The sequence below is a fragment of the Mesoplodon densirostris genome, chromosome 16 (assembly GCF_025265405.1).
Source record: "Mesoplodon densirostris isolate mMesDen1 chromosome 16, mMesDen1 primary haplotype, whole genome shotgun sequence".
NCBI lineage: Eukaryota > Metazoa > Chordata > Mammalia > Artiodactyla > Ziphiidae > Mesoplodon > Mesoplodon densirostris.
This window is the reverse complement of record NC_082676.1, coordinates 38,950,768-38,971,859: the sequence shown is the minus strand read 5'-3', so window position 1 is coordinate 38,971,859 and position 21,092 is coordinate 38,950,768. Positions and strand designations below refer to the sequence as shown.

Genomic DNA, 21,092 nt, shown 5'->3' with positions numbered 1-21,092 from the left:
CGGCATCGGGGTGTTCATCTCGCCACGGCTCATTAGAGAGCATGGAGTTGGGACTGGAGACTTGAGCGCCTCCCAGAGAGGGGGCAAGTCAAGGCAGTACCACACAAGGGCAAGCAGTGTTTGCTCTGATTGGGGCTTCTCTGGCTTTGTGGGTAGGCATGTGGCCACAGTTCACTCTTTTGCTCATCAGACTTTGAGTGTTGATTCTCTGTCCAGCCAGTGTCAGGTACAAGGTGTGTGTACAGAGAACCCACCGTCCCTGCCTGTGAGAGTTTATGGTCCACTTGGGGAAACAAGTATTACTTGTAATAGAGTGTGGAAAGCACTCAGGACCATCATGTGCAGTTGTACAGGTTGTACACAGCCCAACTCTAAGGGCATCTTTCACATGCACTGTGAGATAAATGAACTGTCCCTTCGAGGTGTGATGCACCACCAAGCCCAGCTGTCCACAGTGGCTTTAACATCCAGACAGGACCACCCCTGTGGTAGGAAGTGAGAGAGAGGAGGTGGTGGGGGCAATCAGAAAAGGTTTCACCCCAAACAAGATGCTTAAACTGGGTCTTGAAGGACGAGCGGCACGTCTCCAGCCAAAGAAGAGGGAAGGGGGTGCCGGGCAGTGGAAAGAGTATTTGTCCACCTTTGGGGGCGTGAGACAAGGAGGCAGGCAACAGTTGGGGAGGGTGGCAAGGGGAGACTTCTAGGCAAGCGCTCACGTGGAGGGGGTGATTGAGAGAGGGGGAAACAGACCTCAGAGCGACTTGGGAGGTAAGATGGGGTGAGCTCAGAGATGTGTAGGACTTGAGGGGGTAATATTAGGAGAGCAGGAGGCCTGCTCCCGAGTGTGTGACCAGAGCAGTAGCTGCAGGTCCCTCCGACTGACTCGCCCTCCTGGAGGCCTGCCCACGCCAAGGTGCACATTCCAAGGTAACAGCTGGCACTCGGCCCCTGGAGACGGGTCACCTCAACAGCATAGTCATACCCCATCGGCAGCAGAGGCCGATGTTGCCTTCTGCCGGTGTTTATGCCCTCCAGGGTCATTTATATGGTCTATTTCAGGAGCATCCCTCACCACCGAGAGGGCACAGGGAGCAAGTACCACATCTGTTTGCCTTCTCAGGGCTCTCGGATGACTGGGTGGCCACTCCCCCCACCCAGGGATTCCTTGCTTGTGGCAATCTGGTGACTGGCGGGGGGGTGGGGGTGGGGGCGGGCTTCTGAGGCTCTTTCTTAGCACACAGGGGTCCCCAAGGAGGAGCTAGGCCAGACCAGTGGTTGCCATTCACTAAGTGATAATTTGCCATTGTCGCCCAGCAGTTATAGATTTCATTTGTCCGGGCAGTAGTTGCAAATTGGATATGGGACAGGCAGGGACAGAGATGTAATTTGAAAACCAAAGAGCTGGAGGGAAATTGAAGAGTGTGGTTGCTGCTGGTTAAGCAGAGTGTCTTGGGATGGGGGTGGGGGGACGCCACCTTGTTTACAACTCTGGCGAAGCGTTTTCCTTGAAGTCGGGTTCACTGAGGTATAAGTCACATATACAGTAGAAGCCGCCCCTTTTAGGGTACAGTTCTTCGGGTTTGGACAAATGTATATCATCTTGTCACCACCACCGTCAAGAACCAAACACCTCCTTCACCCCAAAAGTTCCCCGGTGGCCCTCAAATGTCAGCCCCAACCCAACCCCTGGCAACCAGGAATCTGTTCTCCATCCTTACAGTGTAGCCTCTTCCAGAATGTCATATAAATGGCATCACATAGTATGTCTCCTGTTGAGTCTGGCTGTAACTTAGCAAAATGCTCTTGAGATTCGTCCACATGGTTGCAAGAATCAGTAATTCAGTCCTTTTCATTGCTGACCAGTATTCCCTGGTGCGGATGTGCCAGTCTACCCAGTTCTCCCGCTGAAGGGAGGACATTTGGGTTGTTTCCAGTTCGGGGTGATTACAGATAAAGGCTGTAAACATTTGCATACCGGCCTTTGTGGGGCCGTATGTTTTCATTTCCCTTGACTAAATACCCAGGAGCAGGGTTGCCAGTGGTCGTGTATGTTTCACTCTAGAAACCTGACAAACCATCTTCCAAACGGCTGTACCCTTTTGCAGTCCTACCAGTTCTGGCTGATCTCATTACCTGTGAAAATTTAAAGAATAAAGTGAAAAGGGTGCCGTGGGGCTTCTGTTGATAAGGCTTCAGTGTGGCAGGATGGCTGCCAGGAGAGGGGAACCAGGGGGAGAGAGATCCGCGGACATTCCGGCCACCCCCATCCCCAGCAACGCTGCATCCACTTCAGGGTTCCTTTCTCATTTTAATCTTCGTAGAAGTGCTGTTCGGGCCCTTGCCAGGCTTACTCATTGGGGCCTCCTTCCGTCACGGCTTCCTGTGATGGATGGGTTTTACACATCGGGCATGGAGCCCGAGCTGAGCCCCATACTTGAGATCAGCGACACGAGATAAATCAATGACCGTGGGCAGTTTCCTGCACACCGCTGCCTGTGCAATGCCGTCTCTCCCTACAGCTGAGCCTGGGGTGTTCTGGGGGCCAGTCTAGCTGGATGGGGGACAGGGAGACGGGCGTTGAGAGGGTGGTAAGCCCCTCAGCTGGAGACAGCCTCAAAGGCCAGCCCAAGGGCTGTCTGGACACGGAGCCCAGCGTGTCTGCCAGGTGCCAAGAGCGTGCTCAGGGCTGAGACCAGCAGGGATGAGATACAGACAGACAGAGTGATTGCCAGACCCTCCCTGGCCTTGGGAAATTGATGGTCCCATTTGTGGGAGGAAATGAGCAACTTACACCCCAGGCTAAGCAGTATTACCAAAGGCAGCAAGCACGTGGCAGTTCAGGGACCCCTGCTGCACAGTGGCACAGACAGCCACGCCCCTCTCTCCTGCAAGGGAGAAAAGTACCCTGAAGGCTGGGCTGTCGGTTGGCTGATGCGAATTAGGCCATAAATGACAGTGGGAGCTCTCGAGTTGGTGAGGAGAGGGGCCAGGACCATGGGCAGGGGACACGACACAGCGAAAGAGGCCTCAAGGTCACAGTGTGGGGAGTGGAGGGCACGGGGAAAACACAGTCCATCTGCATGAGCCCTGCCAGAGCTGCCCTTGGGCCTGTAGGGGACCCTGGAGGCTGTCCGGCTCAGGGGTCCTCAAAGATCGGGAGGTGCAGAGGAAACGATCAGCGTCCCTGGGCCTCTCTGAGTCCTCCTGAGTCAAAACTGAGGCAGTGGGGCTTCCCTGGTGGCGCAGTGGTTGAGAGTCCGCTTGCCAATGCAGGGGACACGGGTTCGTGCCCCGGTCGGGGAAGATCCCACATGCCGCGGAGCGGCTGGGCCCGTGAGCCATGGCAGCTGAGCCTGCGTGTCTGGAGCCTGTGCTCCGCAACGGGAGAGGCCACAGCAGTGAGAGGCCCGCGTACCGCAAAAAAAAAAAAAAAACGGAGGCAGTGGATGGAGAAATAAGTAGCCCCCAGCAGCCTGGGGCAGAACTCTGGGTAAACCGGGTCACGGCGATGGGAGAGGGGGCGGGTGGGGGGAAGGTGAGGCGGGCGGCTGCCACAGGGTCTGCTGGGACTTACAATACCCTGTGTCTGTCTGTCCGTCCACCCAGGTGCAAGTTCTTCAGTCTGACCGAGACCCCGGAGGATTACACCATCATTGTCGATGAAGAGGGCTTCCTGGGTAAGTGCTTCTCTCCCCAGGGGCTTGGCTGGACTGGGGCCGTCAGTCAGTGCCGGCTGCCCGCCCCCCCCCCCGCCTTATTTCTGTCCCCACCTGCTGGTGGCAGAGCTTCCTCCTCTCCTGTGTTCTGGCCGATCCCCTCCCTTTCTGCTCCCGAGACTTCTTCCCAGGAAAGGCCCCAGAGCTGAAAGGGGGCGGTGCTTCCCCAGCCAGGAGCTAAAGCAACCAGGAAGGCAGGGGGCATGCTCTCTGGGACTCCTGCCGCGAGGGAGGCGCTTTCAAAACATCTTCAGTCCTTGTTCGAACAGGAACGTGCCCCAGTCACCATCCTTTTATGATTTTCCTTTATCTTCCTTCCATCTTTTAAATTGAGATAGAATTCACGTACCAGAGAGTGCATCATTTTAAGATGTACAGCAGTTCCGTGGTCTTTGATATTCCCAAGGTTGTGCAGCCGTCACCACTCTCCGATTCCAGAACCCTTCCGTCACCCCAGAAAGAAGCCCTGTTCCCTCATCCTCCACATCCTTCTAGTTTTATTATTGAAGTTCGTTATGTTTGTCTGGCTCTAAAGTAACAGTGAACGCTCATTGGTGGCGAGTGCTGACCGATACGTATTACTTGATGAGAAGGTGTTGTGCTTGTCCTGTGATTATCAATGCGGAACTGAGAGTGGAGATGGGAGTCGTGGGTCCAGACTCACCAGCAGAGGAGCTGGACCCCCCAAGAGCTGGTGGTCATTCAGAGCTGCTAAGTTAGAGTCTTCCTAACATGTAGAGAGGGCAACAAATCCAACAGTTTTTAAAACCCTAGCCCTACCCACAAGACAACTACTGGTCACTTTTTTCGTGGTTTTCTTTCCGACTTTTCTCAGGCGGTCTGTTTAATTTATAGAAATGTTTTCACTTAACATAACAACAAAATATGCCGTGATATCACAGCCTTTCAACAGCAGCCCTGGTTCCTTGCCCAGGCCCCTACGGTTGGAGTTGAAGTTGTTTTCATCGTCCTCCAATGAGAAACTTATAAACTCTGTCAGTGCATAACATGTATTCTTATGCAGGTTGATTCCCAAAACGGAGTCTGAGAAATGGTGTTGCGGAGTCAGGAGTTGACTATTTTGTGGTTCTCGATGCGTATTGACCCTCTTTACTGGTGAGAAAGTGAAGCCCCAGGAAGCGGCTTCCCAGCTACGCCCTGTTGTCCTCACACGCACGTGGTCTAGGGCACCAAGTCAGTATGGGGGACTGGGCTCGGCGCCCCACATCCTACGGGCCCCCCATGCCTCCAAGGGGGGGTGGCTGTGTGGCCAGAGCAGGAATGGGGCCGACCCCACTGGAGGCCCCGCCCCTTCGCCAAAGACGCCTGTGTCGTCAGTCAGTCAGTCATTCATTCATTCATTCATCAGAATATTCTTTTTTTTTTAATATTTATTTATTCAGTTGCGCCGGGTCTTAGTCACAGCAGGGGTGCTCCTTAGTTGCAGCAGGCGGGCTCCTCAGTTGTGGCTTGAGGGCTCCTTAGTTGTGGCTTAAGGGCTCCTTAGTTGTGGCATGCCAACTGTTAGTTGCCACATGCATGTGGGATCTAGTGCCCTGACCATTGGGAATGTGGAGTCTTAGCCACTGCGCCACCAGGGAAGTGCCCCATCAGACACTTCCTGAGCACAGGAACCACAGACCGGAATTTTGCCTTAGCCACAACTCACATGAAGAATGTCTGCTCAGGGCCTCCCTGGTGGCGCAAGTGGTTGAGAGTCCGCCTGCCGATGCAGGGGATACGGGTTCGTGCCCCGGTCTGGGAGGATCCCATGTGCCGCGGAGCGGCTGGGCCCGTGAGCCATGGCCGCTGAGCCTGCGCGTCCGGAGCCTGTGCTCCGCAGCGGGGGAGGCCACAACAGTGAGAGGCCCGCATACCGCAAAAAAAAAAAAGAATGTCCGCTCAGGCAACCCAAGCACATGTTTATTTTCTCATGGGCATTCAGGCCTTTACACAGAACTGCTGAGAATCAGGGCACCTCGGATGTAGAAGGAACACCCCCAGAGTGTCTATTCTCTGGGAAGGGATATTCTATCTAATCCACCTCCCCAGATCAGTATCTCTGACTAACTGTCTACCTCTGAAGGCAGCAGGTAAGAAAACTCCTTGAGCAGGGAGAGCGGGAAGCTGTGGGACCTGGGGAGCCAGTTTTGCTGGTCCTGGAAGGCTGTGTTTGCAGGAGTTGTCAGTAACCAGGGAGCCGTCCTTTGGCTGAGCTGAGTGTCGGGTTATTCTGAGCCAGCCCCGGGTCGGGGTGGGGTGGGGGGCAGTATTTACTGAGCACCTGCTATGTGCCGGCATCTTGCTGAGCCCTGGAGATGTAGCCGGAATGAGAGACCCCACCTCCGGCGCTATGAGCCTCAGGGCCTGCCAGCTAATTGCACCATTAATTGTGGAGCTGCCATCGCGGTGGGTGCTGTGCAAGGAGGGTGTGGATGCTGTGAGAGTGAGTCACAGGGGACGCCCCGCCGTGCAGGAGACCCCACAGGAGAGGCCCTCGAAATAGGAGGCAAGACCAGAGCTGAGTCTTGGACCTCCACGCCCACCCCTCCGCCAGTCAACATAGATTAACACATTTTACCAGCCCTGCAGGTGCTTCTGTCTGCAGACACTGTGCTAAACACTGGAAACGACTCTTATGGTCCTCACTTTATAGCTGAAGAAGCTGCAGCACAGACATGTGATGTGTAGCCTGCCCAAGGCCTCACCACTGATGTCATTTATGTGTGTTTCCATGGGCCAGGCCCCGGACAGGGTAAGGCAGGGCAGACCAGGAGGTGTGGGGACCAAGCCTCAGCTCCTAAAGGACTTACAGACCCTGAGGTTCCCTGGAACCATAAACAATGGAGGCGAAGTCTCACTCTGCCTCTCCCTGAACCTTTCTGAGTGGCTGGAATGGAGCCGGTGACAAAGGGGTCATCGGCTTACTCTTTAGTACAGGGTAGGTAGGACGTGGGGGAGCACGTTTAAATTATTAGCCCAGGAGGGGCCCAGCCGCTCTGTGACTTCTGAGCCAGGGTCTCACTTCCAGGCCATGACTCCTGGTCAGCACGTCAGGCTGCTTGGATATCCATCGTTGCCAGAGAAAAAAACTGTGTACATATATTTAAGTAGTAAATATCTCTCGTGCTTACACTATGGAGCTACAGGGGAAAACCATACAAAGTAAGACTCCCGTTCCCCCTCCGCCACTCTTAACTGGAGCCCAGCAGAGACATATCACCTCCTGGGATCATTCCAGTGGCCTGAAGGGTAAAGAGTGGAGACCCATTTTACAAGCGAGGAAGCCGCCATTTATGCGCCCAGAGTCGCTGTGAGTGACAGAGGGGCATTTGAAGCAGGAAGTGCTTTCAGGGTGGTTCCAGCCAAAATGAGGAGAAAGTGCTGCTGAGAAGTGGTGGTTCCCAGCAGACCAAGGTCAGGAGCAGCTGAGAAAAAGGGGGCAGGCCCAGGGCAGTCTGCTCTCAGAGGGCAGGATGTGGGGTGGGGTGGAGGCTGCAGTGAGAGGTAGCGATGCTGAGTTCTACCCTCTCACCTCGCTTCTGGGGGGGTTCTCTCAGGAGACTCCTCTTCAGAAAGGGAGTCTGGTCCTGTGGCTGCCCCGGTGGGACCAGGGAGGGATGCTGGCTGTGTCACACTGTATGAAGGATGGTGCCCCGTCTCCCAGCTCTGCAAATGATGCTTCTCACCCAAGGGCTTCCCTTGGCCACTGTTACCATCAGCCAGGGTACATTGGTTATTGTGCGCCAACAGTTATCTCCATTGTGAAGCTTTTATGGTTAGAAACCAGCAGCTGTCTGCAATTCACTTGTACGTAAGATGCTGGACCTTTCCTGGGAGGGAGGGGCGATTGTCAGTGACATTAACCAGACAGTTCCTTGTTCGTTTTGGAATTTTAAAGGTTCTTGGCTCAAATGGCTGCTGTGTGTCTGTGTGGCCAACAGAAGGGAGGTGCGTGTATTTTGAGCTTTTACATATTTAATGAGCACCTACTTTGTGCAATGCTAGGTGTTATCAGAGACCCAAAATAATAGGAGCAGCAGTGCCTGCCCTGACCTCTGGGTAATGAGCAGAATCCCAAGTTTGCAGTTAGAGGGGCCCAGTGCACGTCGGGGAGCCCCCCACCCGTCACAGTCCCCTTATGTGTCTCAGTGTGATCTGTAGCACACTTGGGGCTTGGGGCCGTGATCGGTCGAAAGATGGAGGGAGGAGGATGTCGAGAAGTAACTCCTGGCCTCACCCAAGGCTGAGAGGGGAAGACCCAGGTTCTATCCAGCCTCTGCTACCTCTGGGCAAGTTGCTCACTGACCTGGGGCCTCCGTGGCCTCGTCCCTAACACAGGATCACCTCCTTCCCTCCCTCCCAGTTCTGTAAGGTGTGCGTGTGGCCGTATGACATGCATCCGGGAGTCACGTGTCCACCAGGGCAAACCTCCACTTTGCATGTCCACCAGGGCAAACAGTGCAGTGCCCATCAGCACTCCCCGCATCTCCCGCCTAGCTCTGAGCTCCTAATTTACCAATTCAGTAATACCCCCAGCAGGGGTCCCCTCTGCACGAGGTCCAGGTCAGTGAAGGAGCTCGGATCCCAGACGGGGCCAGTTCTTACTGTCCCCTGAAGCTGACCCTCCCTCCCGGTGAGCACTGATGGGGGATGATGCACACCTGCCTTTGGAGCGTCTCCTGCATTGTGTAAAATAACAGCCTGGCTGCTCAGCCTGGAGCTGAGATTACATCTCCCAGGATGGGAGGAGGTGTAGGCCTTGAGGATGAGGTGCCTGCTGCAGGGAGGGCTGCTTCCCTGGAGAGTCCCCCGCATCATTCCCATGACACCCCAGCTCCCGCCCGCCCACCCCCTTCCCTCGACCTCTCCAGGGCTGCCTCATGGCAAAGTCCTTCCCACGAGGTCTCCACATTCTATACCCCCAGGTGTGGATATTTCGCTGTGTTGACCTGTAGTGTATATGCTTCTTGTCTTTTCATTCCACTCAGTATAATTTCCCAATAATCAGATAGCCTTCAAAAGTGTGTTTTCCCGATACTCTTTATATTTTGACAGTTTTCAGACTTGCACAACCGTTGAGAGCCTACAATTAACACCCCTGTTCCCTCCACCTGAAACTAGACTTGCTGGCTGGTCACCTTTGAGGACAACTGTTTTCACTTCTTGTCCATAAACAGTGCACACATACATTTATTATTTAATGGACCACTTGAAACTAAGACCTCAGGACAGCTCACCCTGAATACCTGAGCCTGTATCAGCTAAGAATAAAAGCCCTCTCCTACTTACCACACCTACAGAATGAGACATTAATTGAATAATTAATACCTACCATAAATTTTATATTCTGATTTCCTTCATGATTGGAAAATGTGTTTCATAGCTGGAAAACCTTGCATAGTATTCTGTCACAGATGAACTGTGGTTCGTCTACCCGGCCCTGGCGTTGACTTTTTGGTAGCTCCCAGGTCTTTGTCTTAAATCCTTTTGGGTTGAACGTTCATATCCATAACTCTTTCTTTGTCCCATGTGTAACTACTCCTTTACAGTGAAACTGTACATTTTTAAACTCTTGATACATTTTTCCCCAACTTCTATCCAGAAACCAGCAAAACTCCCAGTAGCAGCATTATAACAGAAAGGCTCTGGCACTTGGCAAGCCCTCGGACACCAGGCACTTAGCTACGCGCTTGATGGGGATTATCCCATTTAATCCTCCAAGCATCTTCTGGAGTCTATCCTGATTTCATCAGCCCAACATTTGAAAACTAAGAAACCAAGAGGTGGTGATTTCGTTCAGAGTCACACAGCCAAGACACAACCCGCCCACCTGACCCCAGGACTCCTGACCCTGCTACAGGCAGGGTGGCAGAAGCCTGACAAACTCTGTGCAGTGGACGTGACCACTTAGCACAGGGAACCGCAGGTCCTGCAGCCGGAAACAGGGGACTCCTGGGGAGGTGGGGTGGGCTCCCAGCAACAGAGCTGTCGACTTGCTTTCTGGGAGGTGGCAGGCGTCCTCAGCGATCCGCCAGGGAGCGTCCTCAGCTCTGATAGGCTATCTTTAGGGTCTTGGATGATGGGCAGTGACAGTATTAATAATCCCTTTCAGTCTTGGGATGTGTCTACCTTTCTTCTAGCAAAGAGCAAGCTGGCTCCCTCCTGGCAACTCCTGGCAGCTCCTGGCGGCCCAGCCCCCAGCCCCGCAGTGGCACCTCGGGCACCCTGAGGCTTGGCCTGGGTGACGATGGGACCAGGCAGGCCTTCCCTTGCCCCCGGAGTGCCAGGGCAGCATTTGGGGTCCCTGGGGCCAGAAGCAGCGAGCACTGTGGTCTCCAGCTGCTTTGCTGGTCTGACAAAGCTCACCCTTCTGGAAGCTTCAGAGAGGTGACCATTGACCCGGGGCTGACCTCCCTCTCAGTCCAGGCCTGCTGCTTGAAGCACCTCAGTGGGTTCCATCCAGGAATGAGAGCTGGGACCGGTGGGCAGACCCACCCCCGCTCACCGGCCGCCCAAACTCTGAGTAGCATTTGGATTGAGCTGAATTCCTCTGGGCAGTGGCAGCCTGCAGGCTGCCCGCCATCCCCCAACCACCCACTTCTGCCCCCATTTCCAGTCGGCCTCAGGCCTGGGCTTCTCCGCGGGACCTGTCCAAACCCTCTGAGAGACTCCTCGGAGCAGAGCCTTGGTTACCCTAGCACCCCCTAAAAATGCACATACCCCAGCGCTTTGCAGACTTGGAGGGAATGGCCTTCCCCATTGTATCAGCAGCAGCTTCCCAGCAGCCTCCGCTGCAGAGGACGGAGCCAGGGTTAGAGTTTGTCACTGTCTGAGCCCAAAGCCTGTGTTCTTTGCCACCACCCTCACGTGCTCGCCGAGGACCCCACTGCTAAAGAGCAGGCCCCACTGGATTGTGGAACTCAGGCCGGGGACAGAGGGCAGGCCTGAGGCTGGGGCAGCAGAGGCTCCGCCTGCCAGGTGAGGCCTTCCAGGGCCAGTGGAACCACGGTGTCAGGATTGGGACATTGGAACCTCAGCCGCCCGGACACACACACACCCCCGCCAACTTTACAGTCCTGAAGCTAATCCCTGCAAGAGGGGTTTTCGCGGCACCCCACCACGGGCTGGTGGCGGGGCGGGTCTGGACAGACGTGCCACGGTGCCAGAATGAGGTGCCCTCCCCATTTACTGCACCGTGACCTTGAGCCAGTCAGCTTCCCTCTCTGGGCCTCAGTTTCCTATTCTGTGAAATGGGACAGGGACTGACTTCTGAGCCAGGTCTATAAGCAAATGGACAGCATTCTGCACCGCTGGACTAAGAATTCAGAGGAGTTGGCAGTGTCTGGGGATGACACTGGCTCCCCCGGGGCCCCCTGCCTGATCCTGGGAAGTCGGGTGTAGGAGCGTGGGATGATGTCGAAGGCCACCCGCCACCTGGGGTCTGGCAGTGTGACCAAGCCCTGACCACAGAGACTGAGCCGGGGGTGGGGGTGGGGGCGGGGGGAGCAGAGAAGGTCGACGGGTGGGAACAGGGCCCTGGGCAGAGCAGAGGGGCAGGGACAGTCGCCACGTCCCTCCTCATCCATTCTTTTGGAGCCTCCGTGTGCCAGGTGCTGAGAATAGCAGAAAACAAAGCCGCCCGAGACAACCGCCCCAGGGCGCTGGCATGCTAGTGAGGCCAATTGTAGACTTGAACTAGCCGCTCACCCCACACGGCCATGGGAATTTAAAGGAACCAAAATTAAATACAACTTAAAATTGTATCTCTTCTGTAGCACTGACCACATTTCAAGTGCTCCGTAGCCACATGGGGTAAGTGGCTTTGGACAGTGTAGGTATAGACCATATCTATCATCCCAGAAAGCCCTCTGGGACAGTGCTGGTTCCCAGTGTCACGAGGACTTTGGCTTTTACTCCAGAGAACGTGGAAAGCCACCGGGCAGTTTTGAGTTGTGAGGAGCTTGGAACAGGCAGACAGAGGCAGGTTCACAAAAGCTGACGTGGTCCTGACGTGTTAGCACGTGGTGATGGAAAGGACCCTTCCAGAATTTTCCTAAGAAGGCTTTTGGGGTTCTGCCCTAATGAAAAGTGAAATTAAAATTTTTTATTACGTATATTTATTAATATTTTATTTATTAGTATATTAAAATGGTGCTTCAGATGACGGACCATCAAGGCACCCTGGCCCTCGGTGGCTCCTGGGGCTGTCTTTGCTTAAGATGGCAGGGTTGGGGGCTCACAACACTGCCCCCAGGAAATCCCCTCCATGGCCTGTTCCAGACCCCTTAGAATTTCAGAATTGAACTGGGACACTCAGTTCTGGGGAGCGTGTTTCCTCTGGCGGTCCTGGGGCTGAGAAGTCTCTCTTCTGACACCCCAGATGACAGGTGGAGAGACTAGATGTGGAAGCCTGAGCTCAGGCTTTCCTCCTGCCTCCCCCCTCCCAAACCCCTTCTCTTCTCTGGGAAGCAGCCTACCTCTCCAGCCAGCCTGGCGGAGGACTGGCCCCTCTCAGCCAGCAGGGCCAATGGGCTCCATAGGCTGTGGTTGCCATGACGACCTTAGCTGGGCAGGTAGGAGCCTGGGTGAGGCTTCCGGAGCCATCTTGCTGAGGCCAGCACAGCCCAGCCCAGCTTCCCTCGGGCAGCATGATGATCATCACAGCCCCCTTAACTCACCAGTGTCCGGGCCCCTCTTCTTAGCGCCCCCCTTGTTGGGGACCTGGCCCTTCTTCCCATGTGGCGCCCAGCATAGAGCATAAGGGTCTGTTTATAAGTCAGATCTGGGTTTGAATCCTGGCTCTGTTATTCCCTAAGTGATCTTGGGTAAGTCACCAGCCCCTCAGAGCTCTGGTTTGTCACATGTATGGGGTGAAGTAACAGTCCTGGTACAGGGTGGGTTTGAGCAGGTGGCTGTGATGCGTGGAGAGTTCCATGTGCAACCTGTGCTCCGTTCTGTGGCCGCCTGTCCATGCAGCTGTGCACGTGTGGGTACCATGTCCCGTGCACAGCCTCCCCTGGGTACTCTTTCTGCAGGATGGGGTGGAAGGATGGTCTTTGTGAGCTCGTCAAGGAGACGGGGCGATCACTGCCGCTCTGAACCTCCCCGACCCTGCCCCTGCCAGTGCCCCCGCCCCCAGGACCCCCAGGCTCTCAGGAGGGACTTGGGTGACAGTCACTGCCCACTGGAAGGTGGCAACCTCAGGAGGCCTTCTGGAGCCAAATGTGCTTCCAGAGGAGCCTGAAGTACAGGTCTAATTGAAGCAGGGAGAAAAATCCCAGGCCCCCCACCCTGTCTTCTCCTGGCCTCCCCTCTACCCCACAGCCCCTGGGAGGTTCCTGGGAACCAGTTTGAAAACCATGGGACCCGGTCCACCGGTGCAAGGTGGTGATGGCAGCACCTGGTACCCAGAAAGGTAGTGAGAACCAGAAATGACAAATTGTTACTGCTGAGTACTCATCACTTCACAGCTGGGGAAACTGAGGCCCAGCACAGATAAACCCCTTGTTCCCATGGTCCCTGCCCTGCTGAGCTGCCCGGCACATCCAGAGTCCTCTGGGAGCCTTCCCTGCTCGGTCCTCCCAGGATGGGACTTTAAGGACGATCCTGTCCTCCTTTGACAGATGAGGGCACTGAGGCCCAGAGGGCGGGCTGGCCGAGGTCACACAGCTGGGGCCCATCCGTCATAAGCCGGCCTTCTGTGTCCCCCTCCAGAGCTGCCCTCCTCGGAACACCTGAGTGTGGCCGACGCCACCTGGCTGGCCCTCAACGTGGTGTCGGGTGGTGGCAGCTTCTCCAGCTCCCAGCCCATCGGTGTGACCAAGATCGCCAAGTCGGTCATCGCCCCGCTGGCCGATCAGAACATCTCTGTGTTCATGCTGTCCACCTACCAGACGGACTTCATCCTGGTGAGCAAGCTGCAGCCCACGCCCAGGCAGCATGGGCACCCCCTCGGATGTGGTCTGTAAAGTTTGTGCCTCTTCCCCCGCCCCCATTTCGTGATCAGCTCAGAGAGAGGTCAAGGGCACCTTAGGGTCATCAGTCCAGTGTCAGCATGGCCCTGGCTGGGCTCTAGCCCCACCCACTGCCTGCCCTTTGTGTGGACCATGCTGGGTTTAAGCTGGAGGCCAGGAAGTGAGGGCTGGGGGCGCGTGTGGGTGGGATGCCCTCCTAGCTGGATGTCTGGCTCCCCCAATCCCACACCCCTCCCCTGGGGTGGCAAGTGTGTCTGGTCATGGAGCCAGCGGCATTTCCTGGCTACCGTGTTATTCATGCTCTTCTCCCATAGGGCGTGGCCACCCTGGAGAGTCCTCCCAGGCCAGGGACAGGTGTGGGCACCACACACGAGAGGGAGTGGGGGAGTGGACCTGCACCTCCTGGCCCTCGGCACGGTGTCTTCTCCCCTCCCTGCTGCCCCTGGGGAGGCATGTGCCCCTGGTCCCAGGCTCCCGTCCCCAACCAGGACAGTAGGAAGCAAGGACAGGGGAAGCTCATTCTGGGGACAGAATCTCAGAGTGAAGGGGCTGGTGACCCCAGGCCCACTCCATCCAGGGACCATGGTGCACTCACTCTTTGACCCCCCGTCCCCAGGTGCGTGAGCGGGACCTGCCCTTCGTTACCCACACCTTGTCATCAGAGTTCACCATCCTGCGGGTCGTCAATGGCGAGACAGTGGCAGCTGAGAACCTTGGCATCACCAACGGCTTCGTGAAGCCCAAGATGGGTGAGTTGGGGGAAGGGGGGTTTGTGCAGAGAGACCTCAAGGAATTACCCGGTCCTGCCCCAGGGCATCCCCACTCTCAGAGCATCAGTTGAGGGCCAGGCATAACACGGTACAACAGTCCTGATCAGACTCTGTTCGCAAGGTCTAGCCAGGGCAGTGGATGTGGATGCAGCCAGCAACGGCCAGAGGCCACTTTTGACCCAGTCCAGGCTATCAGGCCAGGCCTCCCAGAGGCAGTGACTCTCAAGCTGAAGCTTGGAGCACAAGTAGGAGCTAAGCCAGGTAGTGAAGGTTGGGAAGGGCATTCCAGGCAGGCGGCATGGCATGTGCAAAGGCCCAGGGGCCTGGGGGTGGGCCGGGAGGATCAGGAGAGCTGTAGGGGGTGCTGGAGGCTGGAGAAGCGACAGGGGCCAGGTCTTGCAGGGCCTGCAGCCGGCCTCCCCAGAGCAGCTGCCGGCTGACCCCACCCCTCTTCCTGGGCCCTCTCCTGCCCCACGATGCTCCTCTCCTGCCCCACGATGCTCCTCTCCTCCCGGCCTCAGCACCCCTTGTCTCTGTGCTCTCACAGTCCAGAGGCCCGTCATCCACCCACTGTCCAGCCCGAGCAACAGGTTCTGTGTCACCAGCCTGGACCCGGACACACTGCCCGCTGTTGCCACACTCCTCATGGATGTCATGTTCTACTCCAACGGGTAGGGCCTCCTCGGGTGTGAGGGGCTGCAGGGTGGCCAGGGGGAGACACGGCTCTGTCTAGTAGCCCCAGTCTGAGGGGGGGAGACACAGACCTGCCCTGGGAGCTCGTTTGAGAAGCGAGACATGGCTGTACCCCAGATCCCCATTCTAAGAAGGGAGAATGGCATTCCTTGGGAACCCCAAAACCTGGTGAAGCCCTAGGCCCACATGTGGATATAATAAACACCCCACTGTCACCCGAGCTCCTAGGGCAAGCCCAGTCATTTGAAAAGCTGGGAACTCAGGTGTTTTCATTTGGTGGACAACAGCTTTGCATTTTTCCTCAGGGCAGATTGTAAGTTTTGGCCAACACCAAGTGGAGCGGGGCCAGGGGCCAGTGAGCTGACAGTGACCATAGACTGTGCCCTGAGATGTGGGCCATCACAGGGACAGAGAAGCCACCCCCAGGAAGGGGCAAGTGTAGCCTGTGCCGAGGGCGGGATGGGTCTCCAGAAACGTGAAGTGCGGTGCTCACCTCTGTGAATACCGTGGAATCATCCACACCTCACAGATGCAGAGACCGATGCAGGTAGCGCCTCAGGGTCCGCCAGCAAGGCAGGATCAGAGCCAGGACTTGGCCCGTGCTCTTCCCAACACCCCCAGACTGATGGGCGGGGCAGGGGGGCCTGGTGGGGCTTGGGGTGCCGCGGGGGCCCCACTCCACCCCTCACCAGCTGCCCCGGCCCCCAGAGTGAAGGACCCCATGGCGGCCGGCGATGACTGTGGCCACATCCGCTTCTTCTCCTTCTCCCTCATCGAGGGCTACATCTCCCTGGTGATGGACGTGCAGACCCAGCAGAGGTGAGCCGGGCCCCGGCGTGGAGGCTTGTGACGGGCTTATCACCCACTTGGTCCTAATACGTCCCTACCCCAGCCCTTCATGGCAGGTGAGTGGCCCCGGCTTACAGATGACAGGCCGCTCAGAGACAAAGTCCCCGGGTCATCCAGTGCCATCCAGTGCTGTTTGTCCCTCACCCCCCCACCCCCGTCTGGAGCTGGAGGTGGGGTACCCTGCCCAGCCTGAGCAACGGGGGCAGTTGTTCCAAAGCCCGGTCCCAGCCTTGCTTTCCTGCTCCCCCGACCCACCCCCAGACGAGGAAGGTGCAGTGAGTGCGCTGAGGGCTTGGGAGAGTCCTTGGGGCCCCTGAGCTCAGGCCAGACACCCCCTTGCTCTGGCCCTACATCAGTGCCCACGGACAGGGAATGCTCCAGGGAGGGCTGGCAGAGGGAGCACCGTTAACATCTGGGGATTAACATCGCTCGCTCCCTTTCAAGGTTTCCTAGTAATTTGTTGTTCACGAGCGCATCTGGAGAGCTCTGGAAGATGGTGCGGATTGGAGGACAGCCCCTAGGATTTGGTGAGCCCGGGGGGCTGGGGCCGGCATTGCCGAGCGCCGTGCATCTGTACCCCTGGTATAGATGGGGAGGCTGAGGTCCCCACAGGCCACGCGGTCCCTTGACCAGTGAGTGACGGGAGGCACTGGCCTCGGAGGATGGAAGAGCAGCTTCAAGCAAAGCACTCTTCTCCGCCCCCTCCCCACTGAAAAATTAAAACCTGCTTATTATTAGAATATTGGGAACATGATAAAAATAGAAGAGGAAAAAAAAATCTCTCCTTAGTCCCACTGTTGACAGGGAAGAATGACTGTTGTCATTTTTAATGAGGTTTTTTTCTTTTTTTTTTTTGCGGTACGCGGACCTCTCACCGCTGTGGCCTCTCCCGTTGCGGAGCACAGGCTCCGGACGCGCAGGCCCAGCGGCCATGGCTCACGAGCCCAGCCGCTCCACGGCATGTGGGATCTTCCCGGACTGGGGCACGAACCCGTGTCCCCTGGATCGGCAGGTGGACTCTCAACCACTGAGCCACCAGGGAAGACCCGAGTTTTTTTTTTTTTTTTTTTTAACACAATTGCCAAACAGCTTACAGTAAAAATCAGACATCCCAGCCCCTCACCCTTTTCCCTATGTAATCACAGTGACCTGATCCCCCAGGAGAGAATTCACAGGAATCCCCCAAGACTCAGTCTAGCTTCAGTTTCCACAATTGTCCAAACTGTCTTTGGTAGATGGTTTTTCCCATCAGCATATTCCAAGGGGCCACGGGTCTCAGACCCCTCGGTTAGAAGGGGCCACACGGCACCGATCCTCCCGGTGCTGAGTGTAGGCTGCTGGCCCCATTGTGATGACTGCAGCGAGCTTTGTCTCGATGAGACATGATTTCTTTGGGCTAGACTTGTCAGACCCAAGACCTTGAACCCAGAAGAGGCTCTTGGTAAATCACAGGGCATTTGTTTCGAGGAGTGCCCCTCAGCTGGCCCTGATGGAATCAGTAAGCCCTGATTTCCCATAGACAGAGTGCAGAATGTTCCAGATAAAGCTCATACTGCTCCAGGGGCTGTGGGGTCAGCCCAGGGGGCTCTGCTTCTGGGACAGGACATGAAGGTGGCAGGGCATTTTGACCTGAGGGCCACAGATCAGAGAGGGAACCAGGTTCTGCCGCCTGCCTGTGGCTTTCTCTGGACAAGGTCGCAGATGGACAGTAACTAGCAGGACTGGACAGTACCCCCTAACTTTTGCTCACATCAAGGCCAAAGCCAGAGCCATCCCGGGGGCAGGACAGTGGGCTGCTTTCTGCAGTGCTAGGAAACGTACACTGAAGGCTCCTGGTCCAACCCTGGGCTCCGGCCTGTCTCTCGGGGCCACCTTCTCCACAGACCCCAGCATTTCTCCCACCCACATTTGCTGCCCAGTTTGGGGCTGTGGGGACGTGGAGACCCAGTAGCCTAGAGGCAAGTTCGCCCGTGAAGGAAGCTGAAGGAAACCAGGGTGACCTTGGGCAGGTTGCTTAACCTCTGAGCCTCAGTTTCCTAGTCTGTAAAACAAGGATGGTGGTAGATCCTGCTTCAGGGTGGTGCGAAGCCCTCCGTGACGTGTCAGTTCCACCAAGTGCTCAGCAAGCAGCAGTTGCTGTCACTGTCACATGTAAGGACATGTAACGCTTGGAGAGGGTTGAGGAAGGGAAGGCTTCCCAGAGGAAGTGGCCCCAGAGGTGACCAGTGGATGTTAAGCCGGCTGATGGGGAGGAGAGGACGGCACCCGCAGAGGTGGCTGTGACGGAGCAGTGCCTCTGCACGGTAGAAACCAGGTCATCACAGGCAGAGGGGCAGGCGTCACTGGAGACTCAGATGAGAAGCAGGAAGTTGTGCGTATCCGTTTATCTCTTTTTTTTTTTTTTTTTTTTACTGACGTAGAGTTGATTTACAATGTTACGTTAATTTCTGCTGTACAGCAAAGTGATTCAGTTATATATACATACATATGTATTCTTTTTCATATTCTTTTCCATTTTAGTTTATTACAGGATATTGAATATAGCTCCCTGTGCTCTACAGTAGGACCTTGTTGTTTATCCATTCTGTATGTAATAGTTTGCATCTGCTAACCCGAACCTCCCACTCCGTCCCTCCCCCACCCCCCTCCCCCCTTGGCAACCACAAGTCTGTTCTCTATGTCTGAGAGTCTGTTTCTGTTTCGTAGGTAGGTTCATTTGTGTCGTATTTTAGATTCCACATGTAAGTGATATCATATGGTGTTTGTCTTTCTCTGACTTACTTCGCTTAGTATGATCATCTCTAGGTCCATCCATGTTGCTGCAAGTGGCACTATTTCATTCTTTTTTATGGCTGAGTAGTAGTCCATTGTGTATATATGTACCACCTCTTCTTTATCCATTCATCTGTCAGTGGACATTTAGGTTGTTTCCATGTCTTGGCCATTGTGAATAGTGCTGCTGCGAACATTGTGGTGCATGTATCTTTTCAAATTAGAGTTTTGTCTGGGTATATGCCCAGGAGTGGGATTGCTGGATCATATGGCAAATGTATTTTTAGTTTTTTGAGGAACCTCCATACTGTTTTTCATAGTGGCTGCACCAACCGTGTGGGAGGGTTCCCTTTTCTCCACACCCTCTCCTGCATTTGTTATTTGTAGATTTTTTAGTGATGGCCATTCTGACCCATAGGAGGTGGTACCTCATTGTAGTTTTATTTGCATTTCTCTAATAATTAGTGACGCATATCAGCTTATCTTTTTATCCCCAGCTTTGCTTCAAAGTTTACCAAAATACACTCAGTATAATAATATTACAGAAAAAAGAAAGTCAGGTTGAAGGGAGAATCGAGGTGGGATAGTAGATGAAACTTGAATCATCTTACCATCTGCAGTTGCCCTGGGCTGTTCTGAGTGGCCTCACAGGCGGGCGACAAGGGACACAGTGTGTGAGAAGCAGCACTGTGAATCTAGCAGGCAGCAGCTGGATCTACCTTCCCGGGATGTGGAGGGTTTTAGCGCCTGGCTAATAGCTATAAATAGCCCTGCAAGAAAAATAACTTGAGAATCTGAAAGATTCTAGACTGGTGAATTCCATATGTTTTAGACCACGGTTTGCAGGAAATATGTTTTCCATCACAGCCCAGCACACACATACACAAACAACTCTACGGTTTCACAAAACTGCACTCGCTCTGGTGCTGAGCTGTTTGCCCTTCCCTTTTCTGTCGTCATTTTATAAAACACTGGTTACCAGCCTTCTAAATTGATGTCCCAAATGGGTCACCACTCACAGTTTGAAAGGCACCATTCTAGACCCTAATCTCCTACCCGCGCCGCCCCCCCTTTACAGAACTGAAAATGAATGTGTCTGTAGCTAAAGAATCTTAGGACACAACCGGTCTCCACCACGTAGCAGCACAGACGGTCACCAGAAGTGCAAGCACGAGGCCTATACAGCCACCAAAGGGGCCCATGGGCCCAGCCAGGAGCCCTGGGAGACCATGCAGAAAGCAGCAGCTTGAGAAACCTGCAGGGTCATGTCTAGGTCCCAGCGTGGGCTGACCAGCAGGACCAGGGCCGGGGAGTGAAAGGGCGCTGGGGAGGCTGCGGGTGGTCCCCCAGGGTGAAGCCCAGGTTGATGCCCAGGCTCTGGCCCCAGAATCCCATGGGGAGCTGGTGTCCAGATCTGGACACTCCCACCCAATCGGGACAGCGCTGGGGAAATGCATCATCGCCAGAATCAGAACAGTAGCTTTGAGGGGTTGTGCTGATGGAGAGGAGAGTGGTCCTCAGATCCTGGAGGTCTTCCTGGTGCCTTCAAAGCAGGGAGGAGGGTGGAGGAGAGGGGAGAACCATCCCCAGGCAACCCGAAGACCACCTTATTGGCTGAGGTTTGGAGGAGGCCAGAAGGCCACTGCTTTGGAGATCCAGAAGGAGAAGGAAATGACATTTCTCGTGATCAGATGCCTGACACTGCCTTTAAGACAGGCAGGGACCTTTACCCAGTGGGGACTCCAATGAGGAAACTGAGGCTCAGAGAGAGGAAGTGACTTGGCCACGTCATCTGGCTAGAAAAGGGCGACAAAAAAGAGGGCCTGAACCCACGTCCTTTTATCGCCACGCTACCTCCAGCTCTGTTTAGGGAACTCGCAAGATGGCCAGGAAGATGAGTCCAAACTACGAGGCATGGGAAACAGGCAGAGGGTGGTCACAGTTAGACAGAAGTGGCTTCTGTGGAGCCCTGAGGATGGAGAGCTCACTGCTGGCCAAAGAGATCAGAGAAGCCTGCTGGAGGGAGGGGTGGGGAGTCTCTGGGAAGCTTGCGGGTACAGGGCGGGCACTGCCAGCAGAGGGAGGGGAGGGGCCAAGGCTGTGCTGGGTGGCGGGTGGGGAGGAGGCTGAACATGGTCCCTGCCTCTGTCCCCAGATGAGTGTGGCATCGTGGCCCAGATCTCCGAGCCCTTAGCTGCTGCTGACATCCCCGCCTACTACATCAGTACCTTCAAGTTCGACCACGCACTGGTGAGTGTCCGGCACCAGCCCCCAGGCAGGGCAAGCCTGGCTCCAGGGGCTCACGGCTCTGCTTC

The 21,092-nt window shown here is 55.4% G+C and overlaps 1 protein-coding gene across 1 annotated transcript in view; it reads left to right on the top strand.

Moving 5' to 3' along the window:
• CASTOR2 (cytosolic arginine sensor for mTORC1 subunit 2) overlaps positions 1-21,092 on the top strand; it is a 59,348-nt gene that overhangs the window by 32,443 nt on the left and 5,813 nt on the right. The window contains exons 2-8 of the mRNA XM_060120168.1: positions 3,607-3,677; positions 13,434-13,627; positions 14,310-14,442; positions 15,011-15,134; positions 15,865-15,975; positions 16,450-16,532; positions 20,933-21,027. Coding sequence (XP_059976151.1) covers positions 3,607-3,677; positions 13,434-13,627; positions 14,310-14,442; positions 15,011-15,134; positions 15,865-15,975; positions 16,450-16,532; positions 20,933-21,027 — 811 coding nt within the window. The remainder of the gene's footprint in view (positions 1-3,606; positions 3,678-13,433; positions 13,628-14,309; positions 14,443-15,010; positions 15,135-15,864; positions 15,976-16,449; positions 16,533-20,932; positions 21,028-21,092) is intronic.